Genomic DNA, 27015 nt, shown 5'->3' on the forward strand with positions numbered 1-27015 from the left:
CACGCACGCACGTGCGCTGTCACACAATAGCAAACATACATTGACTGTTTCAATGTACACATGTACACACTAGTGTCAAAATACTGCTCGCGCCTTCTCACTCACTCACTCACCCCTTCTTTTGATCTCTTTCTTGCATGCATATAGAGACACACCCTGCTGTGTGTGTGTGTGTGTGTGTGGGTGTGTGTGTGTGTGTGTGTGTGGTGAGAGAGAATAGTTCTCACACATTCATCTCTCTCTGACTCTCTCCCTGGTCATGTTGTGTAGCTTTATTAGTAGGTTTCTGTTCATCTTATATATGTTTTCACCGCGTTCCCTTTGATTCACAGTGACAGGGGTCAGGGGGCAATTGGCTGGGCCTTAAAGGTCACCACCCTCGTTGACCTCTCCTGTCAACTTGAACCTGACAGGCATGGCTGCACACAGCAGGCGCGTGTTCCTGTGCGTTTGGGCATGCATGTGCGTGCGCATGTGTGTATGTGAGAGACTAAGAAATGGAGAGAGGAGAGGGAGTGTGTGAGAGAGAAAGAAAGAAAGAAAGAGAAAGATCTTGTATTACAGGAAGACGAGCCCTTATTATGGTTCCCTCTATTTAGACTTTCATATAAAATGAATACCTTTCACTGTTGCCAGACTCTTTCATATAACCAATTTAGGACCTGAGGCCTCCTAAAACCTAACCTAAGGTTTTCTGAAAACCTTCAAATTCGTATCCGTTACACCAAGGTCTAAATGGTTTAAAGCAGTGGTGTTCAACCAGTGGTCCGTGGACCACCAGTGGTCCTTGAGGGGGTTCCAGGTTGTCCCCAGCTAAATGATGGAGATCTGGTAACCAAATGGACCCCTCTAGTTTAACCTTTATATATTTTTAACTCTTGAGAGCGTAAAATAAAACCAAATGGACCGACCCTCTCAAGCTAAACTATTTTTAAACAAGCAGTCTACACAATTAGAGAATGTAGAAGAATTGTCATCGTTTGCCTGTCATCTCCTACCTAGAGCATGGAATGTGGACAAAATCATATCCAACATCACATCACATGGTGGTCCATACGTGGCTCAAATGCTGAATAAATAATGGGCCTTGATATGAAAAAGGTTAAAAACCACAGATTTAAAGGAGTAATAAATTATTACTCTTAATAATGACATTATTTCTATTGTTTACTGTGATGAAGAAAATGGCTACTTGAATTGATGTAAAACGGTTGGTTCCAAAACAAGGTTCACAGTCTCTCATATAGTAAGCCTTGCCGAGCCATGAGGCTCTTTGACCATTTGCAGACCGCGGCCATCTTGCCATCAGAGTTTGGAACTTTGGAAGCACTCGTTTTCAGTAAAGCAATGTCCTACTGCACCACTTAGAAAAAGAATCACCTGCAAGGACAGAAAGTAACTCATAACATGTCTACAGTGGATTTTTATGAAACAAACACTTTGAGGATAGAAGTAGAATAATTCAAGCTTTTTGTACAGCTGCAATGTTGGTGAGTTTGACGTTGTTTAATACAATCAGATAGGACTTTTCTGTTTGGATGAATGGGCTGCCAATGGGAAGTTGCATCTTGTTAGCACCTTGCCATTAACTTATGGTAAGATGGCCGCGGTCTGCATATGGTCCATAGGGGCAGGAGCCTATATCTCCTGTTTCTGTAGCATGAGGCAGCTTGATGTACAAGTACACCCCCTGGACAACCCCCAAGGCCCAACCCTTGATGCTGAGTGCCAAGCAGGGAAGCATTGGGTCCAGATATTACAAGTCCCCTATAACTGGGTGAACGTGTCCATTAAGTGTGATAATATAAACACACTATATCTGGAAAACTGATGACCAGCTCTGAGACAATAGCTTCTCTGTGGCGTGTGTGTGTGTGTGTGTGTGTGTGTGTGTGTGTGTGTGTGTGTGTGTGTGTGTGTGTGTGTGTGTGTGTGTGTGTGTGTGTGTGTGTGTGTGTGTGTGTGTGTGTGTGTGTGTGTGTGTGTGTGTGTGTCATTCAGGCTTCATTACGTAATTTATGGTCTTTGAGGCTGAAAGCAGACATTGCACTGTTTTGGCGAGATGTGTGTCTGCCCAGCGTGTAACCACGTATGTCACACTGCATTAGTCTGTGCATACATGTTTCCCTTCGCCATTATGCATGTGTGTGTGTGCGCGTGTGTGCGCCTGTGTGCGTGTGAAGAAGCCAGGCCAAGAGACAACACCTACCTATCCCCACTCGCTTCACAAATTCTGTTGGCATGGTTGCCGTTGTCAAGGCAACTGCCCCAAGAGTAAGGGTGTGGTGGGCTTGGTCTGATGTTTCAGGATTCAGTAAGTCAGGATGAGCGTGCATGCCTGTGTGTGTGTGTGTGTGTGTGTGTGTGTGTGTGTGCGTGTTTGTGTATGTGACAGGAATGTATTTTTTTGCCACACTGAATACAATGTGAAGTTGAAATGGTCCAAACCCCATGACCAGACTGACAGATTGTAATGTCTAAATATGTTGCTGACTCACTGGTCATGCTTGCTTGTGTGCATTATGTGCCATTTTGTGATTTGCGTGCGTCTGTACATTTTATTTCATAGTTAGTTTATCGCATTATCTGCACCTTTATATATCTGTGGATGTCTGTCGGCATTATGCTTAATGTATACTATACTGTTGTTGATAAGCTATTTTCAGCAGAAAGTTAAATCTGGCTTCAGTCTTTTCACAAAGCTGCTTTTATTTCTCATACCACGTGGTCATCACATCATCATCAGCCACTTTCCTGTTCATAATGCTGATCTCATCAGCTTTCAGGAGCACATGCTTTGAATGCTGTTGGTGTGTTTTTGATTGCTAAGGAATGGTTCATGTTCAATTTAGCTGAGCTTGACCAGTTATGTCAAATTGAGCTGAGTCGAGCTAATTCTGGGGGCATATTATGCACAGATGTAAGCAACTATTTAGAAGTCCGGCTATTTCTAAATGCACTGGTGCTGCACTACTGCTTGACCCGAAAGAGGAATTGCTTGAAAAGTACTTAAATACTACTGTATGTATGCACTATATTATGATGCAGGGTGGAGGAGGATATTATACTGTACTAATGGGGGATATATGAGGACTACTCTATTCTATTTCAGTTGTATTTTCTATTCTAAAGGTCCTACTGAGTTTGGTTTTAATAGGATATCTCCCTTTGCAGCATAGAGTGCTGTACAGTATATACAGAACTTTATGTCTCTGTGGTAGTTTTTCCCTTCTCTGTTTCACATTAGAATTTCCATTTCCACTGACTCATGTCTTCCTCTCGTTAGCCTCTCTCCTCGTTTTCCTCTATCCTCTGGCTCATCCATCTCTCCGGTTTTAGCCTGTATGTCATTGTGCTGTGGTCTCTTCTCTTCTCTTCTCTTCTCTTCTCTTCTCTTCTCTTCTCTTCTCTTCTCTTCTCTTCTCTTCTCTTCTCTTCTCTTCTCTTCTCTTCTCTTCTCTTCTCTTCTCTTCTCTTCTCTTCTTCCTTTTCACTCTGTCTAATTATCTTACTTCCATCCATCCTTTCTTTCGCCACCTGGCTCTTGGTCTCCTTTATGCCTTTATTAACAGGGAACAGTATACTGACAGCAAAGGGGGAGAGAGATGGGCAGAGTAAAAGGCCGTCGGGCTCGGGAGTCGAACCCGCGGCACGCTGTCCGGCTATAGGCAGCCTATAGGTGTCCAGACGGTTGAGCTAACCGTCCGGGCCTGTACAATACAAATTCTACTCCCTCATTATGTTCCAGATTTCTTTCCACTCCCTCACTACTCCTCTTTCTCTCCTAATCATCATCATCCATCAAATGGTCGTTCATGGTCTGTCAATGCACGGCAGTCCTCTCAGTCTCTATCACTTCCACCGTTCCTGTCGTGTTGTTCTCTCATTCCCACTGTCTTCCTCTCTCCCTAATTCATCCTTCATCCCATTACAGTATGAGGTACTTCACTCACTCATCTCTCCCTTCGTCTCTGTCCTGTCCATCCATCCATCTTTCCTTCATCCAGTCTGACACCTTTCTGTTCATAATCCTCTTGTTATATATCCAGTCCTGCCATCATGCCACATGGTTCCTCTCCCTGCAGTCACGTCTCATTTCTCTGTCAGTCACTCGGATCAATCACATCTCAGCATTTCACTTCTCTATCCCACTGTGTCCATCTGTCTGTCTCTCCCTCACGTCTCTCTCTCTCTATATATATCTTTAATTGTTTCATCCCTCTCTCTGCTTCTCAGTCTATGTAGTTTTTTCTTTCTTCTTTCCATCTCTATCTCCTATATTCCTTCCTTTCTCTCTCTTTCTGTCTGACTTTCGCTTTCTCTGCTGCTCTCTCATTCTGACTTTGTCCCTTTTCAGTCCAGTCCATCCATCAGTGTACAGTATGCCCCCATCTTGTTCCTATTCCTCTCAAAACCACATTTCTCTTACATCTTGAGCTAATATACAGTATTACTGTATATATAATGGATCACATATACTGTAGCAGAGGTTTTAAAGTAGCTCGTATTGATGTTTTGTTACTGGCGTGACCTATAATAGTATACTAAGCTCAAAGACGGCACATCTGCTGCAGCTTGCAGAAGTTGCCACGCTCCTGTCAGACAGCGTAGCGCTGGTTCCACAGGCAAAGTTTGTCTAGAACATCAGTCAAGATTCTGGGCTTAACAGCTGGTATTAATTTAGGTTTGGCATTGTTTATTGGCACTATTAGAAACGCATTGTTAATGTTGACTATGATACTACAGTATGTTTACGGAGTTCAATGTCTCCTAATACATTCAAAACTGGTTTAATAAGGGGTGTCCTTTGTAACGTTGCTTTAAGTTAACAAAGTTCACACGTTGCTGGTTTTTGCATTTCATTCTATTTCTTGTCTTACTTCAGACCTCAATTTCCTGTCATAGGCTATATGGGTCGGCAACCTTATTGACATGAATTGTTTTTCTCCTTCTTATATGTGTTTGTTTGTTTCACATCAGAACATTCATGTAATGTAATTCATGTAATACTAAGAGCAATAAGCCCAATTTGCCTCCCCAGCCAGGGTTCAGAGTTTGAATGAATATAGAATTATGTGCAGGATGTAATTTGCATACAGATATTTTATTTGAAATAAAAAATCACTCTTATGCCTCATATATAAATATATATTATTTTTTTCCAGTAGGTGCAGGTGAACAGTCTGATTTTCTCTCCTCTCTCCCAGCCATCGCCCGCACCATAGCTCTCATAGTTTACATTGTGCAACAGTGTAATCATCTGAAAATACATTTTATCTATCCGCGTGCTATCTGTGGCCTCATATTCACCCATAATCATACCATCTGTCTGGAGATGTCGTGTGTGTGTGTGTGTGTGTGTGTGTGTGTGTGTGTGTGTGTGTGTGTGTGTGTGTGTGTGTGTGTGTGTGTGTGTGTGTGTGTGTGTGTGTGTGTGTGTGTGTGTGTGTGTGTGTGTGTGTGTGTGTGTGTGTGTGTGTGTGTGTGTGTGTGCGCGCACGCGCGCACTGTGGCATGTCTCCAATAGATACTCATTGTTTGACGTGAGTGTTCAGGACGATAAGAGTCTGACGATTAACTGATAGACAAACTCACCTGTGCTCTGAGTGAATTACAGCAATTATAAAGGACAGAAAATACATCACGGGAGAGGACAGGCATTCTGCAAATTAAATTATGATTATCAATCATAACATTATGATTCATTTTAATTAGCCAGCTTTGATGATAATAATGGCTTAATTAAGTGCACTGAGACTGAAGAAGCTCTTTGACAGAAACATTCTCGAAATAACAGCACAGTTCAGCTAGTGTACAAAAGAATAGTGTGCTGGTATTTAAAAAAAATCCTAAATTGTACCGATTAATGTTTTTGTATACTTAATTCTTAGCTCGAAACCCAAAAGAGAAAATGTATGTCTCCCCGGGACCCAAATTAGTGAAAATAGCAGATCTAACGCAATTTTATAGAACCCCAGCATCTCCGCCAGAATGAACGCCACAATGATAATATTTACACTGTCATGTCAAACTGCACCACCTGTCTCTCTCTCTCTGTCTGGTATACTGTTATGTCAAACTGCACCACCTGTCTCTCTCTCTCTGTCTGGTATACTGTCATGTCAAACTGCACCACCTGTCTCTCTCTCTCTGTCTGGTATACTGTCATGTCAAACTGCACCACCTGTCTCTCTCTCTCTGTCTGGTATACTGTCATGTCAAACTGCACCACCTGTCTCTCTCTCTCTGTCTGGTATACTGTCATGTCAAACTGCACCACCTGTCTCTCTCTCTCTGTCTGGTATACTGTCATGTCAAACTGCACCGCCTGTCTCTCTCTCTCTCTGTCTGGTATACTGTCATGTCAAACTGCACCACCTGTCTCTCTCTCTCTGTCTGGTATACTGTCATGTCAAACTGCACCACCTGTCTCTCTCTCTCTGTCTGGTATACTGTCATGTCAAACTGCACCACCTGTCTCTCTCTCTCTCTGTCTGGTATACTGTCATGTCAAACTGCACCTGTCTCTCTCTCTCTCTGTCTGGTATACTGTCATGTCAAACTGCACCTGTCTCTCTCTCTCTGTCTGGTATACTGTCATGTCAAACTGCACCTGTCTCTCTCTCTCTCTGTCTGGTATACTGTAATGTCAAACTGTAAACTGGCCTGTGCGACGTCCGTGCTGTGCAGTTTTGGGGGTATACTAATCCACCAGTTGGCTACAGAGGTTTATATTGTATATATATTTATTATATAATAATCTAATTTTTTTTCTTTGCCCCACTTCTCTTCTTTTGCTCAGAGTTGATCCAGAATGGTCGTCTGCTGACACTGCCCCTAGTGGCCGGGGACCTGCACTCCATCTTGCTTGATGAGGACAGTAGGCGCCTGTACGTGGCCATGAAGGACAGCCTGCTGTCAACCAGCCTGGAAGACATCACACAGAACCCACGCAAGGTTAGAAACACTGTGGAAGACATCACACAGAACCCACGCAGGGTTAGACACACTGTGGAAGACATCACACAGAACCCACGCAGGGTTAGACACACTGTGGAAGACATCACACAGAACCCACGCAGGGTTAGACACACTGTGGAAGACATCACACAGAACCCACGCAAGGTTAGACACACTGTGGAAGACATCACACAGAACCCACGCAAGGTTAGACACACTGTGGAAGACATCACACAGAACCCACGCAGGGTTTAGACACACTGTGGAAGACATCACACAGAACCCACGCAGGGTTTAGACACACTGTGGAGGACATCACACAGAACCCACGCAGGGTTTAGACACACTGTGGAGGACATCACACAGAACCCACGCAGGGTTTAGACACACTGTGGAAGACATCACACAGAACCCACGCAGGGTTAGACACACTGTGGAAGACATCACACAGAACCCACGCAGGGTTTAGACACACTGTGGAAGACATCACACAGAACCCACGCAGGGTTTAGACACACTGTGGAAGACATCACACAGAACCCACGCAGGGTTTAGACACACTCGTAACCTTTACGACGTTTAACCTGCTGGCCCAACATACCCTATATATATAACTAACCACAACCAAGAGAGATTCAAGATGTTTATTGTCACACAGATGTACAAGTACATGCATTGTGAAAAACTTAGGTTGGGGGTGCTCCACAATACACAATAAAACATAAATTACAGTGCAACCCCATTAAAACGTTATTTAAAAGGTTAAAACAACTCAGATAAAACCCATTAAAAGGTTTTAAAAGGAACACAGACAGCACACAAGGCCTTAATACATACCACAACCTTAATACATACCACAACCTCAAAACTCTAAAACTAACCAACATTAACACAATCAGTCCCGGGATTCCTTCAAAATAGGAGCTCTGGGGTGCCGGGAAACCATGGCTGCTTTTACTCTGAACCCCCCCCCACACACACACACACACACACACACACACACACACACACACACACACACACACACACACACACACACACACACACACACATACGCATTCTACTGATACTTGCTTGCTATTAAGGGTTAATATGTTCTACAGTTCTTTCCCTGTTCCTATTTGCGCTTCTGTTGCAGTCAGTCACACAGCTGGTGTCCATAAGGGCCGTTATTAGATTGCCACACCGACAGAAAAGTAGCCAACTAACTAGCAAATAAGATAGAAAAAGAGACATGCACGCAGACAGACAGACAGACAGACAGACAGAGAGAGAGAGAGAGAGAGAGAGAGAGAGAGAGAGAGGTAGACATAAACACAGAGAACCACTCTGTTGGCCAAGTCACCAGCCTGCCAAATATAGAAGGGTCATCAGACATGCAGCTCCATGTTTCAGGACAGCCTAAAGGCAGACAGACATCCAGAGAGACAGACAGACAAATGGATCGTTCTGCAGACAGACAGGTCCTCCAGTCTCCCTTCAGGCAGGGCAGATAAACTGACAGACAGCCAACTATAGCTGACCAGCCAGCTGGTCAACATATACTGTGTATTTCTATTAGTCCAACCTGAAACCTATAATTCATGCTTGGGGAAAAAGTGGTGTGTGAAAATATGTATTTTTCTAAGTCAAGTCAAATGTATTTACAGTACAATATTGTCCATTTAAAAACAACCGCAGTTGACCCAAAGTGCTTTCCAAAAGACAAGAGCAACACATAGACCTTAGTCTATTCACAAAGCAATACTAAAGGCATCAAAGGTTCGTGAAGTGTTGATGCAAGTCTCTTTTTCTCTGTTGAAAATGTTTATGTCATCGATACGTATCACGATACATGGTTGATGATACGATACATGGACGTTATTGGTTCATAATGACGATACGATTCAATGATTTGAAATCGATACAGTAATAATTTAAAATACAATGACATTATTTTAAACTAAGTAATTAATCCCCTATTTTTCTTTAATCTTCAAAAAATTGCTAAACACCACGCACAAAAATATAGTACTGATACAATCGATTATTTGCATAGCAAAACGATTCGATACCGATTGTTTGCATTGCAAAACGATACGATACATAGTCAATGTTGCCGTTTTCATTTCGATATACTTCGATTCATGAAATTAAAGTCGTTTTTTTCGATGCAGTTACTATATCAATACACCCTATAGTCATCGACTATACACGTGACACATCATGTCACCTGTTTGGCCAAAGCCTCAGTGAGGCTGGAGGCAATGTATAACAGTAGGCCTATAGTCTTGTTTCTTCTTCTCTGATCAAACCACAGCCCCCTGGAGGCATTCCTTATGTCTGACGATCCAGCCTGCATCCACATCACACACTGCCGCAGAGGGTCACCCTGTGTGTGTGTGTGTGTGTGTGTGCGTGTGCGTGTGCGTGCGTTCGCACGTGTGCGTGCGTGTGTGTTATACTTCATTCATTCCAGCCACAACCACCCATATCCCTTTCCTCACCCCTCTGCTCCATATGCTTGTGTGTATACAGCATCAAAAACGGCCTACATTCCTCTCCTTCTCCACTCTTTCTCTTAATCTTCACCAATTGACTCCGTTGTGCTCTTGAAACAAAGCCTCTCATTTAGCCTCAAATATCATGTAATGACTGGTGTCAGGGGTCCGTCTGTGGCGTACCGCTTAAGACCCCCTTCCTCCTCCAGACACACATGTACCCCAGGGCTGCTGCTGGTCTCTCGGATATAGAATCCCACACCACAGTCTTCCTCTCGCTGCCATGTCTCTCCCTCTCCACTTTCCCTCGACTGTCCACCTCAATAAAGGACACACAATGGAAGAGTTGACCGCCCAGCTGTAAAGAATAGCTCACTGACGGGGCTTCTGTATGCTCGTAATGCCATGGTATATGGTGTTTCTCTTTCATTTCTCCTTCTCCATTGTAAGGACCGTCAGTCGACATATTCGTCACTCGCTGCAGTGAAAAGGCATTGAAAAAAAAAATAACATTGCTATAGGATTATCAGCATGACGTGAACGTGCGCGCACACACACACACACACACACACACACACACACGCACATACATTAAGCAGCGCCATTAACAACAGGTGCACCTCATTATTGGTCACCGTCTCCCTGCAGGGCACGCCTACAGCCGGCCGTTGGAGACCCTGGGCTGTCACTGAAAGGTTACAAGTTCGATTCCAGACCCGCCTGAGCTTCTTCTTCATGCTCGCTCATTATTATAGAGAGAGAGAGACGTGCACGTGTGTGCTTACATTACAGTATGTATGTGTGTGTTCTCTCTAGCGGTGGTCCATGTGAGTGTGTTTTCTGATAAGGGAATGCAGCAGGCCTCTTATCTCATGTGATCAGCTCTACCATGCTCTGGGCTGTGGAGCAATGACTGTGTAACACAAAGATTACTGCATGTTAGAATGGAGGCATTCCAGAGTGCATGTACTAACTACAGTACATATGGTTCAATACATTCCAGAGTGCATGTACTATTAAACTACAGTACATATGGTTCAATACATTCCAGAGTGCATGTACTAACTACAGTGCAGATATGGTTCAATACAGGCTGTCCCTCCCAGTAGGAATGGAACCATGGCCACAGGGAATATAGAACCACTAGCGGCCTCATTCCAATTTAATTCTAAGGATGTCTGGAGACGTCTTGGGTGGTGATCTGTCCACTTAGCAGCACGCAGTAAAATCCTCAGTGTTAAGTTTAGTTGTATAAATGGAACCAAGTGGAACAGTATAAAGGTCCATGTCGTTCCATTAGTACACTCTTATAGAAATGAATAAACTAGAAATGCACTCTGTCGAGGTGCCAACTTGCGCCTTGCACACAAGTAGGCCATGTGCACAAGCAGAGCGTGCAAGTACTGCTACTAACTAATGTCTATTACACCTGCTGTTCTAAATCCTTTAGACCTGTTATTGACCTTTTACCAACCTTGAAACGTACCGTAGTTACGTCACAGCCAACAGCCAATAAGGGACCACCATTCTTACCCCGACATACATACATACATACATACATACATACCCATAATACACTTGCAAAGTTTGACTGACAGACAGACAGACAGACACAGATACGTATTGATGACGTTACTGTGTATACAGCACAGTACTAGACACACAATACTTTGAGGCAGTGTAAATGACAGTCACATCAACTGTTATAAGTAGAGTCAGCACATGTTCTGTGGGAAAATGTGCCATTTTCTCAGTGCTTTTCTCAGTGCTATACAGAGATAAGTGTGTTATCTAATCAGATGATCTGTGTGCTGTATGTGCACTGCCCTGGTCTGTGAAGGTATGTCTGAGTCACACAGCCATTACTGGACATGGTGGATACACGCACGCACGCACGCACGCACGCACGCACGCACGCACGCACGCACGCACGCACGCACCAACCAGCTGGCACAACTCATCCCTCTTTCTCCTTTTCATTCCTTTTCTGTCATATCTGCTTTCATTTTCTACCCCTATTTCTTTCTTAGATTCGTTGTTTCTTTCTCTACTTGCTCTTTGTCATTCTCTCTCTTCTTCCCGCCCACTTAAGTTCTGTCAGTCTCTCTCATTCCCTTGCTGTGACAGTGTTTTCTTATTAGACTCTGCCTCCATGTGCACGCTAGATTGTTAGATAGAGTGTAGTCAAACTAGTCATGCAGTACCCCCGCCCCAACGGCCACCATGACAGTATGAGTTGTCATAAGGGCATGAGATTGATAATAATGTCAGATTAACTCCCACCGGACCGCCCTCAGTGCTTTTAACAGGTGTCAAGTGTGTGTGTGTGTGTGTGTGTGTGTGTGTGTGTGTGTGTGTGTGTGTGTGTGTGTGTGTGTGTGTGTGTGTGTGTGTGTGTGTGTGTGTGTGTGTGTGTGCATGTGTGTGCATGTGTGTGTGTGAGAGAGAGATTGTGTAACTGTTTTCAGCTCCACTTTCCAGACCAGTTCAGAGCAATCCATGCTAAAACGCATTACAAAGCAATTATAACATAACAGTGATGTTTGGATTGGATTGGATTGTCTTTCTATTGCACGCCGCTGCATGTTATTTACATATTATATAAACTTTATTACAAGCTCGTGGCCCACAAGGTAAGACAGTACATCACATATACGAGAATACAAATAAAATAAAATACAGTACATTTACCCAGCCCCACAGGTTACTACTCTATGCGAGGCACTCATGCCAGTGTCCTCTGATGGTAGAAGTGTACCTTACAGAACTACGGCCAGGGTCTGTCATCCGTCCAATGAGTCTATTCAGTGAGCGATCCAGCCTGCTCATGAATTTGAATGTCAAGTTCCTCAACAGAGCCATGAATGTGGTGAGACCCAATGAACAGAAAAGCCCACTGGCTCTAGTGCTCCTGGGATTTTTTAACAGAATACGAAGACAGTCATTATAGGCTACTTGCGGTTTGTGTAAGCTCTCCTTCTTGTACTTCACCCACAGTGGAGCTGTGTAGAGAGGGGTGCAATAAGCTCTAAAGAGGTTTACCTTAACATCCGTAGTACAATGGTGAAATTTACGGACCAACATGTTGGCTTGTACATATAGCATTGTCCTCTGTCTAAACATGTCCTCGTCATACATACATACTGTGCCGAAATGAACGGTTCCAGGTTTACTGTAACGAGCCACCTGGAGCTAGAGCAGGGTGGGCAACTTTGACGATGGAGAGGGCCACTATATTTCCACACTGACTCCAGAGGGCCACTATAGTTACACACTCACTCCAGAGGGCCACTATAGTTCCACACTCATTCCAGAGGGCAACTATAGTTCCACACTCACTCCAGAGGGCAACTATAGTTCCACACTCACTCCAGAGGGCCACTATAGTTCCACACTCACTCCAGAGGGCAACTATAGTTCCACACTCACTCCAGAGGGCCACTATATTTCCACACTCACTCCAGAGGGCCACATTGCATATTACTGTCGTAGCAAAAATAACCGATCTACAATCAATTTTTTTCTATATTGGAATTGAAATCCTGGAAATCAACATTTTTATTTTCTTTCAAATGCATTTAGTTATACTTACATTGACTTTATGAATTTAAATGCAAATACATTGGACGTAAAAGAAGACAATACTAATACTAGTCATTCAGCTATTAATATAGACTGAAGTAATTAAAGTGCGTCATGTTTGGAATTGTAACAGCTGAAATCAATAATATATCAGTATTCTGATATTAACCTTTGGGCCGCATGAAGTGTAGCTGGGGCCCTCATGTGGCCCCCAGCTAACATCAAGTACACTGCAAGATATTGTCAATGGACTAAACAGCCTATTGTATGCCAGACCACTGGTATTAGTCCTTTAACACCCCACCGTCTCTGTCTGTCTCTGTCTGTCTCTCGGTCTGTCTCTCTGTCTGTCTCTGTCTGTCTCTCGGTCTGTCTCTCTGTCTGTCTCTCTGTCTCTCTGTCTGTCTGTCTGTCTGTCTCTCTGTCTGTCTGTCTGTCTGTCTCTCTGCCTGTCTGTCTGTCTGTCTCTCTGTCTGTCTCTCTGTCTTTATCTCTCTTTCAGCTGTACTGGCCAGCCAGTCCAGACCGTGTCCAAGAATGTCTCATGGCAGGGAAGGATCCAGAGGTGAGATGACACACACACACACACACACCGATACGCGTCAATACATGCACGCACGCACACACACACATCGTTGCATTTAAAAATAAACAGCGTATACCATATGTCGTAACTCGTAACTGCAGTACGTGCATATCTGACGCAGAAAATCATGATCAAAATCATGTCATCTGGTTTCATGCACCGATATTAACATTGTTAAGTGTGAAACAGTCGTGCATGCACAGATATTTCACATATTATATATGATATTTCACAACGATCGCTCCATCTCACAGAAAGTGAGATTTATTTAACTTGGATTATATTTCCTATTAAAGCTGATGATCTTACTGTGTGTGTGTTAATGCAGTGGTTCCCAAACTCTTTCATGTCAAGGACCCCCAAATTGACACTCATTAGCCCGCGGACCCCCATTTGAAGAGATAGGCCAGGGACCCCCATAAGAGAAGATGTTTACGGCTCTAGCAGTGATTCTCAACCCGTTTAGACTCCCTATTTATATAGTAAAATCTATGTTGATTTAACTCTGAGAGTGTACGAATGGAACCAAATGGACCCGTTAGGGTCCATTTGGTTCCAGACTATCATTTAGCTGGGAACTCCCGAACCATTGTGTTAATGTGTCTTTCTCTTGGTGTTTGTGTGTGTGTGTGTGTGTGTGTGTGTGTGTGTGTGTGTGTGTGTGTGTCTGTCTGTCTGTCTGCGGATGCAGTTGGAGTGTGCTAACTTCCTGAGAGTTCTGCAGCCGTACAACCAGACTCATCTGTACGTGTGTGGCACGGGAGCCTTCAACCCCCGCTGTGCGTTCATACCCACCACTGTCTTCCAGCAGGTAACGACACTGTCCATAATCATCCTCTTGGTGATTGGTCTAGACCAGGGGTCTCAATACGTTGAGGTATTGCAGATGTGGTCCCTGACCATACATTTAGTAATGTAGGATTCGTTGAACTTTCTTTCCATTAGTTGAGAAACCGTGAAGTGAACGACCTGGTGACCTACACTACAGTATGATGACCGTCCATGTAGTCATTTACTGACAAGTTGGAGGTCAAGAAATTCAACAGAAAAAGGGAGTTAGAATCTCAAGAAAGGGAAGTGCACCGGATTGTCTGGTTGAGTCATTATTATTAGGAAATTATTAGTTAATAAAAATAGACCATTGGTTGAGAAACAGTGGGATGTATACATACACATGGGATGCATAGCAAGTGTTACAAAAGCACTAATCTTAGCCCATATCCCCATCGAACACAACAGTGGTCCCCATGTTGATTCTAATTCTAAGTCAAGGTGGTGGTCCCTCGTTCTCAATCAGTTTGCAAAACCCTGTTCTAGACCAGTGGTTCCCCAACCTTTTAGCCTGTGGCCCAAAAGAGAAATTAGATGTTTTCTTTAATTTTATTTATTTTTAATGATTCAAAACAAAATGTAGGAAATACATACACAAATAAAGGGACCCATAGTTAATTATCATAGTGTTTGGGAACCACTGTTCTAGACACATGCACGCACGCCACGCATGCATGCACACCCGCACACACACACACACACACACACACACACACACACACACACACACACACACACACACACACACACAGACACACTTAGTTGGTCATGAAACAATGCTTAGTAGGTGGTCTGTCTATGAGAGCCATTGGAAGGGAAAACATTGGACCCTGATAACAGCAGGGTACAATGCTGTCCTGTCTTCATCCCCTATTGGCTGGCCTATCAGCAGCTTAGCCATCAGACACCACTGTGTGTGTGGTGTCTGCCCCTATGCCCATATATCCAACACGGCCTGGCCCATCCTATCGGTTCAGCTCTGCCTCCAGATCTTGACAAGTTAAGTCTGCCGGATTCTGTGACTTCCAATTCCTGCCTATAAACTCTCTTGATTCCTAGTTAAACTATTGATTTCTAGCTCTTCTCTTGGTTCCTAAAATCCTCATTGCTCCAGCTAAACGCTTCTCTCAGTTCCATCCAGACAGCAGTAAAAGCTGTCTGTCTGAATATTGCCTGTCTGTCTCTGTGTCCTGCATGTTGCAGTAAAAGCTGTCTGTCTGAATAACGCCTGTCTGTCTCTGTGTCCTGCATGTTGCAGTAAAAGCTGTCTGTCTGAATAACGCCTGTCTCTCTCTGTGTCCTCATGTTGCAGTCAGAGTACCAGGTGATGTCCTACAGCCAGACAGAGTGTGGGAAGGGCAAGTGTCCATATGACCCTCATCAGAGAACAGCCTCTGCCGTCGTCGGTAAGAACTGTTCGCTCAAAAGTGCTGCTGTGGTTTTTTGTGGCTGAGAGACGTTATATAGTTCAGTTTTTGACAAGGAAGTCAACTTAATAAATAAAGGAAGAGTCTGCACTCCCCCCACGCACCAAGGAAACCTGTACTGAACTGTACTTGGTCTTTGTCAGGGTGTGAGGTTGAGACTCCCACATCAGGGCCCCAGATGTTATTAATAAGGCTGTACCCTAGCCCTGTTTATAGGACTTGAACCTTCGGCAGGAATTTTCGAGCGAGCCTTCGAACCATTCGTTTCTAATTAATTCGAAAAATTACCCTCGAACTCCGAACCTCGGCGGGGGGCGGTCTCTAGACATGTTCAGGTTCATTTTAGTTATAGAAATTAGACAAACGTACCAGTTTCATGTGAACTTAATAGTCCAAAAACAGGCTCCGAATAACTTTGTGTGTGTGTGTGTGTGTGTGTGTGTGTGTGTGCGCGTCCAGACGGAGAGCTGTATGCCGGCATCACTTCAGACTTCATGAGCCGAGACTCCGCCTTCTTCCGTAGCCTAGGCAACCGCCATGTGATCCGTACGGAGCAGTACGACTCCACCTGGTTGCAGGGTAAGTCTGACCCTCTGAAACCCTGACCCCTTAAACCCTATGACATCTGACCCCTGAACCCCGAAGATTGACCCCTTTTAATCCCACTCCGACTGTGAGAGTTTTGCAAATACGTCCAAAAATAATAATAATCACTATTATGGGTCCATAACACATTTATTCAGCTCTTTTGAATGCATTAACTGCATACACTATTCGGTGATATATTTTCTGCCTATTCGGGCCGAAACCGAATAGGCAGAAAATTCATTTTTTGCCATTTTTGCCGAATATTTTCTGCACCTGACAAACTTCATTAGACAGATTGAGTGTGCTCGTTTTTTGTTTGTCTAATCTCTAGACAAGCAATTGTTACCATAAAAAAAAAAACCTTTGTTGGAAGGTGTGCTTTTGACGTTTGTTTGTGTGTGCCTTTTGGCACGCCATCAGATATATGTTTGTTCCAGACGCCGGGTGGTAGAATTGGCTGTGCCATCTGCGGAATGATAATGACATGGGGAGCTTAACACAGAGAGCTCAGAATGGCTGTTCTGTGGCTCAGTATTTCAAGAGTCGAGACACATAAACGACATAGATCAGGGGGTTTCAACTGGTGGTCCATGTATTGCGTGTGTGGCCCCTTACCATGTATTTTGTCATGTAGGAAAGTGAAGATTTGTATATTTATAATTTTTTTATCGACCACTAGTTGAGAATCAGTGAACTAAATGACCTGGTGACATATGATGACACGTCAATGTTGTCATATTACTGGGAAGTCAAGAACTTCCACAGAACAGGGAGTTAGCAGGTTTCCTTGTTGAGTCATCATTATTAGGAAATGTGCCCAAATAACCAGTCGCATGTGTCTGCTCGCTCATACATATACATTGCAATGAACATGAGTTTAATATGGAAGGTTAAGAGAACGGAATAGAACAACTGCTGGAAAGGAATAGATCAGTGGTTTTTGAGCTCTGGACCACTAGCATTATCTTAACGACTGTTAGCGCTTGATTTGATTCACCTGAAATTAACCACACCCATACAGTCTCCCTCTCCCCCCTACACCACACCCATACAGTCTCCCTCTCCCTCTCCCCCTACACCACACCCATACAGTCTCCCTCTCCCTCTCCCCCTACACCACACCCATACAGTCTCCCTCTCCCCCCTACACCACACCCATACAGTCTCCCCCTACACCACACCCATACAGTCTCCCCCTACACCACACCCATACAGTCTCCCCCTACACCACACCCATACAGTCTCCCCCTACACCACACCCATACAGTCTCCCTCTCCCCCCTACACCACACCCATACAGTCTCCCTCTCCCCCCTACACCACACCCATACAGTCTCCCTCTCCCCCCTACACCACACCCATACAGTCTCCCCCTACACCACACACATACAGTCTCCCTCTCCCCCCTACACCACACCCATACAGTCTCCCCCTACACCACACCCATACAGTCTCCCCCTACACCACACCCATACAGTCTCCCTCTCCTCTCCTGTCTCCAACTCCCAGGGTGCACCAGGAAATTGTATGCACAACCAGATACAGATTGGTTAAAATAATGTAATTTTATTTGTTAAAATAGGTCCCGGATTGTAGCATTAAACAGCTTATCAATTGGGTTGACCCGATAGGCGACGGGCGTCATGAATGAATGAATGCATTTTATTCTTATAGCACCTTTCCAAACACATACAAAGTTATAAAACAATAATCATAAAAACATAAAAACAACAAAACATCAAAACCTCAGAAACAATAAAACTTGAAGAAAATAACAGGTCAATAAAACAATTAAAAACAATATTAGGAAAAACACTTGGCATACAGATGTGTTTTTAAAAGTCATGGCCATTGATGAATGTCACTCCCCTTCTTTCTCTGTGTTCTCTCTCTCTCTCTCTCTCTCTCTCTCTCTCTCTCTCTCTCTCTCTTGTACCTAGTAAAGGCTCAGAAAATCCCCCAAATATCATTAAACAGCTCATCGATTGGCGTTGTATTGGAGATCTTCACTCAAATGAGGAGGTTATAATAAGAAACATCTGTAGAAAAAACCTCAGTAGGATTGTCTCATGGAATCCCTGGGATCATTACAGTGACCACAGAAGTCAGTACATTAAGGTCCAGATACAGTATACCCACTTCAACCATCGTGTTCATTTTCTGCCTCTTTAATCTATTCTTTTTAGTGCATTCAAGCACGTCCGCGATGGAGTTAGTGATATATTTGCTTCCTTTTCAACAGCCACGCTCCCTCATTTGTGCGTGTGTGTGTGTGTGTGTGTGTGTGTGTGTGTGTGTGTGTGTGTGTGTGTGTGTGTGCGTGTATGTGTGCGTGTGCGTGCGTGTGTGCGCGTGTGTGCGTGCGTGTGCGCTCGTGTGTGTGTGTGTTGTTTTTGTCCACTAAAAATAAGACGAAAAATGTTCGACGACTACCTTTTTTCAATGACGAAAACTAAATGAAAACTAAGCTATGATGACTAAAACTAAGACTAAATGTATTGACAATTTCGTCAACAGATTAAAACTAGACTAAAATGTTAGGGAGGGACTAGTGGACAAGAGATCCACTATAAGTTATTTTACACTTGGTTGCATGCTGAAAATAGCCGATCTACAAGCTCACAACGCGTCACAGCACGACACGCTGTGAGCTTGTAGATCGGCTATTTTCACGCGTGCGTGTGTGTTAATGAGGGCCTGTGTTGATGTCTGACTCTGATAAAACAAGATACATGTTGGCCTCTTTCTCTTCTTTGTAAACTCCATTGTGTTTCCTCATGTCTCCCTTCTCTCTTTCGCTCCGTTTTTTTGTGTGCCGTCTTCCATTTATAATGGCTATATCACTTCTGGCTGATTCTGTCTTTTCCTCCCTCATCCTCTCATTTCTCCCTGCCTCATTGTTCTCTGATTCTGTCTTTTCCTCCCTCATCCTCTCATTTCTCCCTGCCTCATTGTTCTCTGATTCTGTCTTTTCCTCCCTCATCCTCTCATTTCTCCCTGCCTCATTGTTCCGTTCTTCTGTCTGTCTTCTGTGATTCTGTCTTTTCCTCCCTCATCCTCTCATTTCTCCCTGCCTCATTGTTCTGATTCTGTCTTTTCCTCCCTCATCCTCTCATTTCTCCCTGCCTCATTGTTCTCTGATTCTGTCTTTTCCTCCCTCATCCTCTCATTTCTCCTGATTCTGTCTTTTCCTCCCTCATCCTCTCATTTCTCCCTGCCTCATTGTTCTCTGATTCTGTCTTTTCCTCCCTCATCCTCTCATTTCTCCCTGCCTCATTGTTCCGTTCTTCTGTCTGTCTTCTGTGATTCTGTCTTTTCCTCCCTCATCCTCTCATTTCTCCCTGCCTCATTGTTCTGATTCTGTCTTTTCCTCCCTCATCCTCTCATTTCTCCCTGCCTCATTGTTCTCTGATTCTGTCTTTTCCTCCCTCATCCTCTCATTTCTCCTGATTCTGTCTTTTCCTCCCTCATCCTCTCATTTCTCCCTGCCTCATTGTTCCGTTCTTTCCTCTGCCTTCTCTCTGTGTGCTTCCAAAACTGCCCCGTGCGTCTCTCGTTCTTTCTCCCTGCACAGACATCTTCCTTTATCTCCATTATCACGTATTCTCATAGATTTTCTCTCTCCCTCCTTCTTCTCTCTTCTTTCACCCTTTCCTTCTTTCAAATGCCTAGTTAGGCCCCCAGTGTTGTTTTTGGCAGCAAATTTAGATTTTAGTTTATAGTCATAGTCTTTTGAATAGCTTTCATTTAGTTTTAGTCACATTGTACTAGTCACCTGGAAGGTTTTAGTGTTAGTCTAGTTTCAGTCTGACTAAATATCATAAGATTTTAGTCGACTAAATCTACAGTTGATTTAGTCGACTAAAATGTATTTCGGAGGGCCTTCATGACCGCCGTAATGACCTCCCTCCCTCTCTCCCCCTCTCCCCCTCTCCCCATGCAGATGCTCACTTCGTGCGGGTAGCGTCGTTGTCTGAGACTGATAACCCAGAGGATGATAAAGTGTACGTTTTCTTCACGGAGCGCGCGCAGGAGGCCGAGGGGGCTGCCGGGAAGATCATCTACTCCAGAGTGGCCCGCGTCTGCAAGGTATTTGGTGTGCGTGTGCGTGTGCGTGTGTGTGTGTGTGTGTGTGTGTGTGTGTGTGTGTGTGTGTGTGTGTGTGTGTGTGTGTGTGTGTGTGTGTGTGTGTGTGTGTGTGTGTGTGTGTGTGTGTGTGTGTGTGTGTGTGCGTGCGCGTGTCTTTTAGATCAATCAATCTCCTCCCGTTTGGTTTACATAGCTTGGAGTTGGTGTGTGCAGGTGTGTACGTGATGGCGACAGACAGTGTGCGTAGGTCTAACGTTGCCTGCATGGCTATGTTTATGTAACAGGATGAACCTGTGACAGTACGTGGTGTGATGGATCTGTGTGTTTATGTTTACGTTTGTCACGGCCACTGTCGCTGTCTCCTCCGGCGATAACATATAATCTCTGGCCTAGTGTACGTGCATGGTTGGGTGCACACGAATGTATCAGTAACTGTGTGTGTGTGTGTGTGTGTGTGTGTGTGTGTGTGTGTGTGTGTGTGTGTGTGTGTGTGGCTGTGCACGTGCCCACGCCACACAGATACTTAAAGTGCGTGTCTGTGTCTTTTACAGTCCACGGCGCATACATGCCTGCAGGGCCTGTATACGAGGTTGATGAAAATTTTATTTTGTTTAATGGGATTACAGGACTAAAAAAAACTATTATACAGACATTAAATCGGATTATAGAATTGAATGAATTTGATTAAAAAAAAAAATTGAGGATAAGTATAGGCCCCCTAGACATAACCATTTCTCTTCCATTGTCTTTCTTGTGTGTGTGTGCGTGCGTGCGTGCGTGTGTGCGTGTGTGCGTGCGTGTGTGTGTGTGTACGTGCGTGTGCATAGAATGACATAGGAGGCCAGAGAAGTCTGGTGAACAAATGGAGCACATTCCAGAAAGCCAGAATGGTGTGTTCAGTTCCTGGGCCAGACGGCATACAGACACACTTCGACCAACTCCGTGAGTATACAGAAAAGAAACATACACATAAATAGTGCTTCACGGTGTGGTTTTGACATACTGGTATGTATGTGTGCTTTGAGTCAACCAGAAATTATACCTGCAGAAGCTGGCACACGTGCGTGTGTGTGTAGTGTATGTGCGCACGCACGCACGCAGGCATGCACACACACACACACAGTGACACACACAGTCACACACACAATAAAGCAATAAATATAGTAAAAAACAATAGTAGCAATGCACAAACTGTATAGAGATAGGTCATGTTGATGTGCGTTTCGCCGTACTCTTGGTTCATACAATTCTAGATGTTAACTGTAAGTGTGTGTGTGCTATTGATCAGCTCTTTGATATAATTCTCGAAGCCTTTTCACACTATAAGTGTGGGTTCTACACTGAATGTGTTAAGACATTCATTTTGGTCTTTGGTTAGCTTCTTCAACTTTCTCCTGTAGTAGTGAGGGAGTCGCAGGTCGCGACGTGCGTGGCTGCGTGGCTGCGTGGCTGCATGGCTGCGTGCGTGCGATCTTTTGGACTCTATTACTTTCCACCCTGTGGCCATGTGGTCACCGGTGGTTGATTGGTTACCATGGTGATGGACAGCCTTGTCGGTCACCTTGGCTTTGACTCCATGCCTCTCAGCCTTCATAACCATGGCAACTGGCCTCAACATTCTATTGCCGTGGGTTGGTTCATTATCGAGGATCCATGCCAGTGTCCTCCGCACATACTGTACATGCGTGTGCACGTATGTATGTGCGAGAGAGGGAGCATCTGTGTGTGTCTGTCTACTTTGTATTGTGTGTGTGTACGGTGTATACAGTGAATGTGCATGTGTGTATTCAGAGGCTGTGTTATGTACTGTAGGTGGGTGTATTTGAACGCTCCTACAAAGTTAGTCATTGATATCTTGGTACAAATGGGCCCTAACAGGTCCATTTGGTTCCATTTGTACAGTCTCAGAGTTAAATTGGGGGTCCCAGAGATAGAAATGCCTTTAAAGGGGGGTCCGTAGACTAATGCATGTACAAACTGGGGGTCCTTGAAATTAAACGTGTTGAGAATCACTGCTATAGAGCTGTAAAGTCTTCTCTTATGGGGGTCCCTGGCATATCTTTTTAAATGGGGGCCTGCAGTGCCCCCATTTTAGTGTCCATTCGGGGACATGTTTGGGAACCACTGCTCTATACACACCAGTGATAGCTATAGTGGCTAACATGTAAGACTCCAAGTTCACACAGCAAACACGGCTGCAGTGTTCATTTTGGCCCTCAGAGATGTCATAGTTTATGGGCTGTATTCTGTTAAATATTGGAGGGCCCATTGTGATATGTTATTATGGGGCTCAGGATTCCAAGTGGCTTCCATCTTGTACATGGATAGATGACTTGAAGGAATGGTGCTTATACCATCCAGGATCATCCACTCCTTTTGTGTTGCATTTTTTGCATACATATTTGTATTGTTTGTGTTTTCGCTTGCGCACAAGCTAGTCTACTGGCAGTACAGATTATATGGGCCATGGTAAGAGATATCAGTAGGAGAGATGGTCATAGATAGAGAGAGAGAGAGAGAGAGAGAGAGAGAGAGAGAGAGAGAGAGAGAGAGAGATATATATATACACACACAGAACTAGAGGGTTGGAGAGGCGGGAAGACAGAGAGAGGAATAGTCAAGGGATATTAATAAAATCTGGGAATGAATTTCTTTCCAAGAATTTTCTTCACCTAATGTGTTTGTAAGGCTGTCTACTAACACATGCCACACTTATATTCAACCACCCTAGGGGAATGTTTGACAGCTGCTGAATGTTGGGGTACCATCAACAACCAGGCAAAATGTTCTACATTTCATTATACTTTAAGTAGCATGAGAGAGAGAGAGAGAGAGAGAGAGAGAAAACATTGCTAGCGAGAGGGTTAGAGACACAACTAACTCCTTATCGAGTGTGTCTGTGTAAACAGAAGTCTCTGAAGAGTAAACAGCCTGACTCCTCTCTCTCACACACACACACACACACACACACACACACACACACACACACACACACACACACACACACACACACACACACACACACACACACACACACACACACACACACACACACACACACACACACACACACACAGTACACTGCATCTATGCCTGCATACTGTATGCAGGCAGCATATTTGTTTGTGCACAAACTTTGATCACAGACGCACGCACGCACGCACGCACGCACGCACGCACGCACGCACACACACACGCACGCACGCACGCACACACACACACACACACACACACACTTTTTCTGTATACATAAAGTTGTGAGTTGTCAGGATCATAAAATCTCAACCAACCTGCCTGCGGACATGTGATACAATACTCACATACTGTACACATAGCAGATGATTCACATGTGCTGCGCACAGCGCACACGCATGCGCACGCACGCACACACACACACACACACACACACACACACACACACACACACACACACATGCGCGCACACGCACGCACACACACAGAGGAAGAAAGTCAATCAGGCTAAAAACACTACAAATCCCATCATTCCATAGCAGTCTGCAGGTCCCTCATAGAAGCTTCAGGGTGTCCAACAGCAGTGGTTCCCCTGGGAAATCATCACCAATAATGAGGTGCACCTGTTGTTCAATGTGCGTGCGTGCGCCGTGCATGTACTCGCCCGTGTGTGTGTGCATACGTGCAAGTGAGAGAGAGAGAGAGTGACTGTATCAATGTCATCTATCACGCAAAACAGAAGCTAAAACAAGACTATTTGGGTTAGCGGTCTTGTCAACTCCACAATGGCCGTCATTGTTGCTGAGGTCAGGTTGTTTATACAGGTGAAGAGGATCAGGTACCATGTGGGACCAATCTGTCTGTTTCTGTATCGGATACTGTATGTCCCAACAGACACCACTGGCCTTTTATTCACCGCTTACTGTATATAAGGAAGACTATGTTTATGAGCCATATCTAGAAGCTTTTTCTTTTCATTTTCCGGTGACTTTTTGTTTCGTAGGTCAGTTAATGTGTGCATCCTTTTGCATATTATTATTTCTTATATTTTTGACTGGTCCGTAGGTCCATGATTAGAGTTATGCTACTGCTGATGCATGGCCGGTTAAGACTGAGTGTAACTGCTGCAATTATTCCTAATTTGTTTTGTATTTAAGTTATTTGCTGCTCATGTTTGCTTACTCAATACATGTCCAAGTTGGACCGGAAGTGCCATTGTTTGGCTAATGCGGAACCCTTTATATGGCCTTCTGATGTCGGGTAGACGGGAGACATGGTTGCACACCTGTCATTTGACAGTGTGATGCAGAAGTTAAGTTTGTGTCGCTGTGTTCATGGCATGGACACTAGTGATCTTCTCATTCCCTTATGCTTGTAAAGCAGCCAGTAAGGTATGTTGAATACTGTTTGCATGTTATTTGACTGTATTTTCTTTATTTCATTCATGCTTTTATGCTGTATTGTTTATGCCATGTTATTCTAAGCATTTGTGTATATTTTGTTGTTGTTTACCAGTTCGACGTTGGTTTGTGTGCTTCACAATAAACCCATCAGTATGCAGAACAACTGACTCGTTTTTGGACAAGAGCAGAGGGAGTGATACTGAGGTTAGGGGACTTACGTGGCCGGTTAAGACTGAAGTTAGGGTACTTACGTGGCCGGTTAAGACTGAAGTTAGGGTACTTACGTGGCCGGTTAAGACTGATATGAGGTTTAGGAGACTTACGTGGCCGGTTAAGACTGAGGTTAGGGGACTTATGTGGCCAGTTAAGACTGAGGTTAGGGTTAGGGTTAGAGTTAGACGTTAGACGTCTCTGTGATTCCTAATCACAGCCAGTCGGCGAGCCTGCTGTCTTCAATTGCATTCGAGTGATAAGTAACCTACCGGTGATTATCGGTTGAATTTCATATGAATCCGTCATCTCCAATAGCTCTGTCTTCCCAGATGGAAATCATACATCTAGTACAGTGATTCAAACTTTTTCACGTCAAGGACCCCCAAATGGACACTAATTAGCCCGCGGACCCCCATTTGAAGAGATATGCCTACAGGGACCTCCATGAGAGAAGATGTTTACGGCTCTAGCAGTGATTCTCAGAGAGACCGCGAAATGCCTTCACGACGTACGACGTACGTCGCGACGTATATTTTTCCGTCGCAACGTATATTCGAGTACGTCCTGGCGTAAATATCAATTCGTCCCGGCAGAACGGACTCGTCGCGGCTATATCTACCCGTTTGCGACCTAGTAGTTTGACTATTCTTTTACGTCGCGACAGAACGGGACACGTCACGGCTATATCTACCCTTCTCGACGTAAAAGGTAATTCGTTGTGGCGTGTGTGGACTCGTCGCAACAGAACGGAACTCGTCGCGGCTATATCTACCCGTTTGCGACGTAATAGTTTGACTTTGTTATATGCCCGGTGCGCGGTGCCCTGCGCGGTGCCCTGCGCTGCCCTACGCCCACCGCGTGCACCTTGCCGGTCCGCCCTGCGCCCTGTGGCCTGGCACGTGTGCACGTGTGCCAGGCCACCGCGTGCACCTTGCCGGTCCGTGGAGCCCTTCGCCGTCCCCAGGCGACCCTGCGTTCCAGAGCTGTCACCCATGCCCACCGAAAATAGCAGATCTACCAGCTCCTCTCCTACATACGGGATGGCCCGACCCGCGTCTGTGGACCCCTGGGGGGGTGTGTGTGTGAGCGTCTGAGCTCCTATCTGTGTGCCTCCCCCCCCCCCCCACCCCATGTGGACCCTTGCAGGGGGGGGGGGTCGGGGGGTCCCCCTATGCACTTTGTGTAGATGCTGCGTATCGCCTCATACTGAAAAAATTACTATTTTACGCACAGCGCAAGGCAATATGTGATTACGATCGTCCTTCTGGGGGGGGGGGGGGGGGGGGCTGGCCTACACAATAGATAACCTACCCTGGCCAACACAATAGATAACCTACAAGGACATATGAATTTAATTTATATACACGGCTATATTAATTTAGCCGATCATCAAAGCTCACCGCGCTCGTATAGCGCATTGACTGTCTGTCTGTCTGTCTGTCTGTCTGTCTGTCTGTCTGTCTGTCTGTCTGTCTGTCTGTCTGTCTGTCTGTCTGTCTGTCTGTCTGTCTGTCTGTCTGTCTGTGTCTCAATGACTTGCCTTAGGCGGATAATATAGACTACAAGTACTTTATTAAAGTAAAGTAAAAGAGTGAGTTCTCATTGCGTTCTCTGCGTCGTAGCGCATGCAGATAGGCAGATAGGGGGGGGGGCAGTTCTATAGGCAAGGGCAGAAGGTTCCTATAACGACAGTGGGTGCGTGCCCACCTTAGAGTAGCCTATATATTTTAAGGCACCCGCCCCGCAACTTATTATTATTGGCTTATTATTTTGCCACCAGCGGAGTTGACGGTTGACGCCGTTGTCTAGTATAGACTATAGGCCTGTGCCAGGATGATTTTAAATAAATATGTCTCTGTCTCTGCGTCTCTAGAGCTATAACA

At 44.7% G+C, this 27015-nt stretch overlaps 1 protein-coding gene across 2 annotated transcripts in view; it reads left to right on the forward strand.

The window, feature by feature from the left end:
- The window catches only part of sema3h (sema domain, immunoglobulin domain (Ig), short basic domain, secreted, (semaphorin) 3H), a 76804-nt gene that overhangs the window by 13767 nt on the left and 36022 nt on the right, over nt 1-27015 (forward strand). For both annotated transcript variants that reach the window (XM_083769589.1, XM_083769588.1), the window contains 7 exons: nt 6803-6957; nt 13525-13587; nt 14300-14419; nt 15752-15845; nt 16326-16445; nt 20398-20543; nt 21371-21485. In XM_083769589.1, coding sequence (XP_083625715.1) covers nt 6803-6957; nt 13525-13587; nt 14300-14419; nt 15752-15845; nt 16326-16445; nt 20398-20543; nt 21371-21485 — 813 coding nt within the window. The remainder of the gene's footprint in view (nt 1-6802; nt 6958-13524; nt 13588-14299; nt 14420-15751; nt 15846-16325; nt 16446-20397; nt 20544-21370; nt 21486-27015) is intronic.

Source organism: Protomyctophum parallelum (assembly GCF_964188405.1).
Source record: "Protomyctophum parallelum genome assembly, chromosome: 7".
NCBI classification, from domain to species: Eukaryota; Metazoa; Chordata; class Actinopteri; order Myctophiformes; family Myctophidae; genus Protomyctophum; species Protomyctophum parallelum.